This window comes from Gymnoscopelus microlampas (assembly GCF_963454915.1).
Source record: "Gymnoscopelus microlampas genome assembly, chromosome: 12".
NCBI classification, from domain to species: Eukaryota; Metazoa; Chordata; class Actinopteri; order Myctophiformes; family Myctophidae; genus Gymnoscopelus; species Gymnoscopelus microlampas.
In genome coordinates this window covers 36,391,310-36,399,869 of record NC_139949.1, presented here as the reverse complement: position 1 = coordinate 36,399,869, position 8,560 = coordinate 36,391,310, and the positions used below count along the sequence as shown (strand labels likewise).

General features: G+C 41.2%; 1 protein-coding gene across 2 annotated transcripts; it reads left to right on the top strand.

Annotated features, from left to right (window-relative positions):
- The first annotated feature begins 3,723 nt into the window (after window positions 1–3,723).
- Window positions 3,724–7,676, top strand: znrd2 (zinc ribbon domain containing 2). 2 transcript variants are annotated; one of them, XM_084073871.1, is made up of 4 exons: window positions 3,724–3,773; window positions 4,489–4,640; window positions 5,096–5,180; window positions 5,397–7,676. In XM_084073871.1, the coding sequence occupies exons 1-4, from the start codon at window positions 3,758–3,760 to the stop codon at window positions 5,843–5,845; spliced, it is 702 nt and encodes a 233-aa protein (XP_083929997.1). In that variant the 5' UTR covers window positions 3,724–3,757; the 3' UTR covers window positions 5,846–7,676. The 2 variants fall into 2 exon arrangements, with proteins under 2 accessions (XP_083929997.1, XP_083929996.1); XM_084073870.1 differs by having other exon boundaries at window positions 3,738–3,773; window positions 4,486–4,640.
- Window positions 7,677–8,560: the final 884 nt, after the last annotated feature.

Genomic DNA, 8,560 nt, shown 5'->3' with positions numbered 1-8,560 from the left:
GTTGTGCAATGTAAGTCAATGAGAAGAATATTTTGGATTATAAGTTATATTTACGGAGCAAGTATTGAAGATATCTCGCCAATAGTTTGAGTTATAGTTACATCATCATCAAGTAACTATAAATCTGCCATCTTCAAACTACATTCCATGTATCAGTTCAGTTTGTATGAGCACATATAAATCAGGGCCGGACTGGGACCAAAATTCAGCCCTGGCTTTTTGGTCCGAACCGGCCCATCCGCTTTACGTTTTGGCCTGTAACTGAACTGTAACTAGGTCGTACAAACAATATTCCCTTTTCCTTGGATTCCTTGGATCATGATGCATATTAGGCCATGCCCATTTCAGCTTAAAACTGCAACCCAAGAAGGCCACCCACCCAGCCTGGCTGACATAGTACGCACTCTCCTTTCTAGTTTGAATAAAACAAATTATGAGATGTCCCTGCTGTAGATAAATAAAAACGTTCCATGCTCTGTTGAATCAACAGGTATCTTCACAGCGCCTGCAGAAGGTGTGTACTTCTTCGTGTTTTTCTATCATGCTGGCGGGAACCGGGTTGCTACCCTCTTCCTTTACAAGAACAGCCACCGTATGGCCACCACATCTGACCACAGCTCCGAAGACGGGGCTGATAACGGTGGCAATGGAGTCACCCTGCAGCTGCAACAAGGAGACCAGGTGTATGTGCGCATGGCTGCTCAGACGCACATTTGGGGAGACTCCAATGCCCATACCACCTTCAGTGGCTTTCTGTTAGGTTAAAAAATAGACATATTTCAAATGGTTTGCTAGAATCCTTGAGTAAATCAGTAACTACTGTACATCCTTAAGGTGTCCTTTTGTATTATTATTATATTAATTTGCTGAACCAATACATTTTCCCATATTTGTATTAAGAAGAAAAATATTTGTATTAAGAAGTTTGTTTATGTGCTAAAAGAGTTACTTTGAGAGCTGTTTCACTGTACAATGTAAGTCAATGAGGAGCATATTTTGAATTATCAATTTCTAATCAATGGAGCATTTTTTTTTTCCCATGTCCATCTTTGGAGTTACATCATGGCAAGGTAACTACACAACCCAAACCTTGCCCTTTAACCACAAGAATATTTGTGTCAAAGTCTTTATAGTCTGAGGATTGAAATGATAATATAATATAATGATATAATGATAAATGCCGCTCCCCTCCTCCACTGTAACAGTCTATTCACTACTGCAACTTCTCACAGTAGGCCTGCAACTGAAAAAGCATATTGTAATCCACGTTGTCTTTCCAAAAGCTTTATCTTTCAAAATCCAGTTTGCCTTATCATTCTTCACACCTTCTGAAGGTTGTAAAGAGAATAACATTTTAATTTGATGATAAATCCAATTAAAAAGTACATTGGATGATGAAGAAGTGAGGCTTTGCAGGCGTTTTGTTTTTCTCCTCATACAGAAACTGGTAGAGAAATAACCTGTATCAGAAGCACAGACCCTAAAAGTGCTTAGCAAGTAAACAGCAACATGGAAGAGTCAAATGGGAGAGCAGCCATGTGTTAACAGTTGCAGTTTCAGGGCCTGTTCAGTGAGTTTTGATGACTCTGAACTGATGTGACCTGATGGAGTTGGTCACACAAATAATGATCACTGGTTGGGGCCATACAGTAGCTCATATATAGGCTAGCCTAATTTATAGGTGATTTGATTGGAATATGCAGCATAGATTTTTCTATTCTTTTTATGAATAAAACCGATCTGTATGGTAGAGTATGTTAATACAATTTAACTAGCACATCTGCAGTGAGAGAGGAGTTAGAGGAGGTTTCCCTAATTTTCCATTGATACATAAGACCCTGGTGTCAGGTAGGAAACCTACTGGACTAGTGCTCATACACACCAGCAAATAGTCATTGATGGGGATGAGACATGGAATTCCAACACTGATGCCATCTATAAGAAAGGTCAGCAGAAGGCGAAGCTACATTGTACAGTTTGCGCAGACTGAGACAGTAGGCTATAACGTAGAAAGAAGTCTAATGGTAACTTTTTGTTTTGTTGCCTGGTGTGGCTCATTAGCATTGGTGACTGGTTAGTCAAAACAAACTCCATAAAATCATCAATGTATCCAGCAAGATAGCTGGGGTACAACTTGAGAGTATGACATCAATGTATGAGACACGGGTACTTAAAAAAGTGGAAAGCTATTACCAGGGATAGAACACACCCTCTATACAATCAATACCACCTTTAGCCATCAGGACGACGGTAGGCCTACACAGTACTGAAGTTGCAAGCTCGGGCTCAGAGGTCATTTTGTCCCCACAAGTATAGGACTTTTGAACAAATAGGCCCTACCTCAGTTCTGCACATAATAATGTGATGTGATGCCTCTCTCGAACAATAACTGGTAGTCTATTCTATTTTACTCTCTATGAGGTGACAGTGGCTCAGGGGTAGAGAGTGGCCTGTAGAGCAGCCGGACGGCAACTGCGAGGTTCCCAGTTCGATCCTGGGCTCTCCCAGAGTTGGTGTTGAAGTGTCCTTGAGCAAGACGCTGAACCCCTAATTGCTCCCGGTGATCAGGTTGGATCACCTTGCATGGTGTGTGAATGTAATGCACAATCTATGTAAGGCACTTCGGATAAAAGCGCTATATAAATGCACCATTTAAGAGAAGTGCGATTGACCGATCTATCTATCTACTGGTTGACAAAGTAGCCTACTGCCTGAAGACGTATTTTTTTTGCAAATCAAGGCATGGTATGGACTGGGCCATTAGAACAGGCCCAGTCCATTAAAAAGTATTTAAAGTATTTAATGTTATGTTAATGTTACAGGTTTATAGTATTGAAGAATTTTTACTCACCCAGTTGATGCACACATGGGGATATTCTTTGGACAATTTTCCAAACAGTAGACCCAGCCCAGGTGGGTCATGGCTAACGTGCCTAGTTGATATCATCCACACTATGATCCGGTCCACTACACCACTGGTTCTCAACAGTGGGGTCCAGGGACCACCAGGGGTCCTTGAGGGGGTGACCATCTAAATTGTTGATAGTTTGGGTCCAAATGGACCCTTACAGGTCTGTAAGTCAAAGTGTACAAATGCAACCAAATGGACCTGTACACACTGAGTTATGGGGGTCCGTGGCCTTAATGCATTATACCAAAACTGTGGGTCCTTGACACTAAAAGGTTTGAGAACCACTGCACTACACCTAGCACAACAGTCACCATTTTTGCCTTTTGCTAATGTTTGACCAGTTTTTATAGTTTAGTTTGTTGATTACGTTTGATGCAGTGATGGATTTTTTTCCTTTCTTTCTTTTTTTTTTTTGGTGAGGAATTAGAAAGGTCTTAAAGGTCCTAAAATTGTCACTTCACTGTCATCTAGGGACCACCCCAAAATCACAGGTTGAGAACCGCTAACATAGGTTAATTTCATGTAGCTACGTTGATTTTCCACCAGGGAGTGCAAACGCTTCGTTGTTGCGAAATGTGTTGGAAAATGGATCTTCACAAACACATAATTATTTTATATAATAACCACTCTAATATACAGGTGAAATCATCCTCTTTTCTTTTCTTTCTTTATTTAACTTTTTTTTGATGAAATTTACCAAGCCAAGTAGGATCTTAAGGTTTATCATAAACGTCAAAGAATGGTTGCTTCTGCTTTTAATTCTCCCATACGCAACTTCCGGTGTCTCACAGGAGCGTGTGAGTGACGTCATCACGTAGAACGTGTTGTGAGGCTCAGTGGGACAACATGGCTTTGAATGGAGGTTTGTTACATTCTATATTTAACCTTTTAAGTTAACCCCGGTATCTTTTCTCAGCTCATAAGACGCATTTATGTGTGTGAGTGTTTCATTCGACATATTCGGTGAAAAAAAGAGCGTGGCGTTTCGTTGTTATTTTCAAATTGGAGTTTGACAACCCAGGGAAGTAGCTATATAGCTAACGTCAAGTAGCTAACATTACCATGGCGTAGTAGTTGACGTTATCTTGTTTTGTTTACAAGTTTTGTTGATTTGCTTGGTTTAAATATCCATACCTGCGATAGGAACTAACTACTAAATTATCACAATAATTGATGTGTTTATAAGTTAACCGGGGACATAAACCCAACAGTACCTTGTTCAGAGCTTACTTTCAAACTGGAGTGGAATGGAATCCCTATTTTGGGCATTTTAGACGAGATAAACTGATAGATCTACAAGCTCACACTGTCATATGAGTATATTGGGCTTGTAACTTTTAACCTGATTCGTGTTTGGGGTTGGGAGTCTATAAATAACGCTTTGCATCGTTATGATAAACACATTGAAAATGAAGATAACATGGTCATTTTGTGATGTACATATCTGTAGATATGTCATAAATTAAGAGTGCATCAATTCATTTGTATTCAAGTGTGGAGCTAATATTAAAAACATAAAATACGTGTGTAAACCTAATGCATGCAACCCTATCATTCATTTGCTGCTGTAATGGCAGATGATGATGACTTTGAGTGGGAGCCTCCAACAGAGTCAGAGATGAAGGTGATCCAAGCGCGCCGCGAGCGCCAAGACAAGATCAGCAAACTGATGGGAGGCTACCTGCTAAAAGGCTACAAGATGCTGGGAGAATGTTGTGATATATGTGGGGTGAGTGAGTGGTTTGACAATTGATCATGTTTTATTTGAAACTGATTCTCCAATGTGGGTCATCATGATGACCGAAAGAACAAGATTGTGGAATAAAGGAAAGGAAAATCAGAAACAGAATAAAGATACACATTTAAAAAAATAAGCGTCCATCATAGCTCACAATTAAACAGAAAAAAAGGATTCTCCAATCTCCACTGCTCTTTAGTTCTGCAATTTTAGTACCACATATGCCGTATTAATGCTACCCAAGGTTTTCTTTATGTACACTTGCCATATCCATTGTAATCATTTTTTATGCCCATGGATTATTTTCTCTGCTTCTACGTATCTCCATTTAGTAGCACATACAACTTACAGTAGCAACTTACAGTTAGTGTTGAGTCTTGAAGGATGATATAAGGCAGGATGCTGTATAATATTCAACAACATGGATTATGTATTATTTTTTCTAGACAATTCTTCTCCAGGACAAGCAGCAGAAGAACTACTGTGTATCATGTCAGGAGCTTGACTCTGATGTTGACAAGGACAATCCAGGTAGACACACATACACAGAGACAGACAGAAACAGTGAGTGAGTGAATTTGGACTAATGCTGACTTCTATTCTCTCCTCTCCATCTTTACTCTTAATTTTTCTCCCTCTCTTCTTCTCCTTAACCCTGCATTCGTCTGTTTCATTGCCCCCTCTCTCGTCTCTTGTCTATTTCCCATCCTACTCTTGTCTCCCACGGTTTTCCTCTTCTCCACTCAGCTCTGAATGCCCAGGCAGCATTGTCGCAGGTGAGAGAGAGACAACTTGCGGCCCACCCACCTGCACCATCCCAGACGCCGGAGCCGAACCAGGTCCCCAGCAACAGCCAGGGGAGTGGATTGGTCCCACTGCCCAGGCCGGAGCACTGTGAAGGGGCCGCCGCCGGGCTGAGAGGCCCCTTGCCCCCCCCACCTGTTACCCCCCCTTTAGTGCCATCTGCTCCAATCCTGGCTGCCGCTCGGCCCCCTGCTCCGATGCCTGGCTCCCCACAAAGCAACCCCCCTCTACCACTGTTACTAGAAGCAGAGGAAGCCGTCCTCACCAAACTTCGCTGGGCCAGTAACGAGCTGCGGACCACTACCTGCCTGGAGGCGAGCATCCAGCTCTGCAGCCTCATCACCAGCTGTGCCAGATCACTTCAGAGCCTTAAGGAGCTCCACCCCCAATAGCTAACCTGCAATGAAGAATACAAAATACTAAGGATGGGACAGTAATGTCACAAGCAATATGAAGTGTGTATAGCTTGTAGTTTCATGGGGCCCTGACATGGCTTAATTTATACCTTTTCGACAAGGGTTACTCAACAAACATGACATATTGTCAACTGAATAAAGTGTTGAAAACTAGAGGTGGTCCGACATATCGATTTGAATTAGATATTTGTTTGTATTTTTACCACATCGGTATCGGCAGCTAAAGATACCAATATGGCATGCCCCCCCCCCAAAAAAAAATATGTGCAGTTTTTTTAGTTTGAAGAATAGATGATAATCCAGTGTATTAGTTCCCCACATGTACTTTGAAAGCATAAAAAAGAAAGGCATGAGCACAGACAGTGGTTTCAGATGCCTTTTACGGTACAGAATTCACTACATTAATTATGGATATTGGACTCTTTTGGCCTTCCTGTTCTACAAAATATGAGGAATCGGTATCGGCCTTGAAGTCCATATCGGACCACCTCTAAAAGATAGGCCAGGGTCCCATGAGTCTGAAGCACTTCCGCTAGATGGCGCTTAGTTTAGACAACACTGATGAATCCTTGGTGTCATTATACTGGCCTGGACTCATCAGACCTGTATACCCAAAAGAATGCTGGTCCCCTTCACCCACTCAACTCTTTTCCTGGACCTCTGACTTTGTCGTCAGCAGTAATGCTGCTTTTCTCTGTGTTCTGACCTCATTCTGCAGAGTCAAAAGATACCTGTAAAAAATGTTTAAAATGTTCTAAGTGGGTATGGTACACTTCATGTTACCTTCCAACAGAGCTGTCCTTCATATTACTTAAAAGGCTTCAGGGACTTGTTAGTATTTATAGATGGTCATTTAGTTTTGCCCTTCCTCATGATGCGTGAAAATGGAATATCATGCAAGGAATGAAGTTAGTTATTACACAGATTTGCGTTTAAGGTTAAACCAATATTATACAAAGTTGTAGTCGCTGTTATTTGGCTCCTTTTTTTCCTTTTAGGAACATTTAAGAGACATGCCTTTCATATGGCAAGCTGATATGTAGACCATATTCTGTCCCCAATCCTGCTTAATATCACAACAACAAACAGTAGGTCTGTATTCACGACCCATGCTGGGAGCTCTTAACTTGTTGAACCACACATAAAAGGTGTTTGTGTGCTGCTTTTTGTGACATTCCCAGTAGATGACCTGATTTAAATACAGCCAGAGGCATTCTAATGCCATTATGTCCAATTCATCTGGGTCAGTTATAGGTGCTGGGAATAAAACAACTGATGTAAAAGTATGCGTCTTATGGCTTAATTTAAACTGTCGCATGACAGTGTCGCTCGATTTTCAGTTGGAATTCTGTCCTTTAGTCGACAGTTCAGTTTGCTGTTGCAGCTCTGGAGGATGGTGTGTTCTTTCTTATGTTCCTAAATACATGCTGGTATTTGATATTTCAGAATATTGCTCAAAATGTGTTACTTAGCAAGTTGGCTCTTTTTTTAAGTCAATAACTTGAAGAAAAGGCCATTAATAAACAATTTTGTTCATTTGTTAATAGAAGGGCAGGGCAATATTTAGATGCTGCGGCTTTCACAAAGGTCATCCTGCTTCACTAACATGCATGGCTATGCCTGTATGTGTGTAATTTTAGGAGGTACAGTATAGGCTATGTGTAACTCCAGATTCCATTAAATAGTCTTTCACAGCAGAGGGATTGTTTAGGTAGGAGACCTGTAAATCAGTATACATGATATGAAGCGGCCTGTGTCCTGGACCTATTATCAGAATAAAGTGTTTGCCTGCTGGCTTACTAATGTAGTTGTGATTTGTTCTTCCAGGAGAGAGTCTAAGTTGTACTAATTGAAATGCAGTGTTCTGCATCTCATTGGGCTCCACCAAACGCAGGCATGGTCGCACACAGAATATCTTTATTTTCACTTCCTCGTCTTCCGATGTTGCTATAATTATGCATATCGTTGTCTGGCAGATAGCTCAAAATGTGATACGTTTTTTTTAGCTTGTAAAAGTTAAAAGGTTTCCACCCGACTGCAACAATATTTGAGAAAGGTTATAGAGCCACCACACACCAACACTTCATAACCATTGGAACATAAGTAGGCATTCTGTAATGGGATACCATCACATAATAAACCACTAGAATTGCCCACATAGATGACCCATACGTCCAATAATTGCCATAAAAGCTTAATACCGTATTCCCATTCCGGAGATCCTTAATCTTACTTTGTAATTCATAATAAAGTTGCTTTATGATTTATGTATTTTTTATGCTATTCAGTGTGATATGTTAACACATATTGTTGATATAACAGAAGTACTGCACAAGCAAGTAGCCTATGATTATTGTGGCACTGTGTGTGGATGTATTAATTCTCAGTGCTTAGGCCCACAACTGAGAGTGTGTGTGTGTGTGTGTGTGTGTGTGTGTGTGTGTGTGTGTGTGTGTGTGTGTGTGTGTGTGTGTGTGTGTGTGTGTGTGTGTGTGTGTGTGTGGGGGGGGTGGGTAATGTACTTGTTTTGTGGTTTTGTACAGTCAAACTTTCGTTGTGGCAGTAGGAACGACAGTCATTTTCCATTTCACCCAAATACAGCTCCAGTCTGTCCGTTAGTCTGTAGTTGACTGTAACGGGATGGGCGGGGCGGGGCACGGCAAGCGGGACTGAGGGAGACAAAGGGAACAG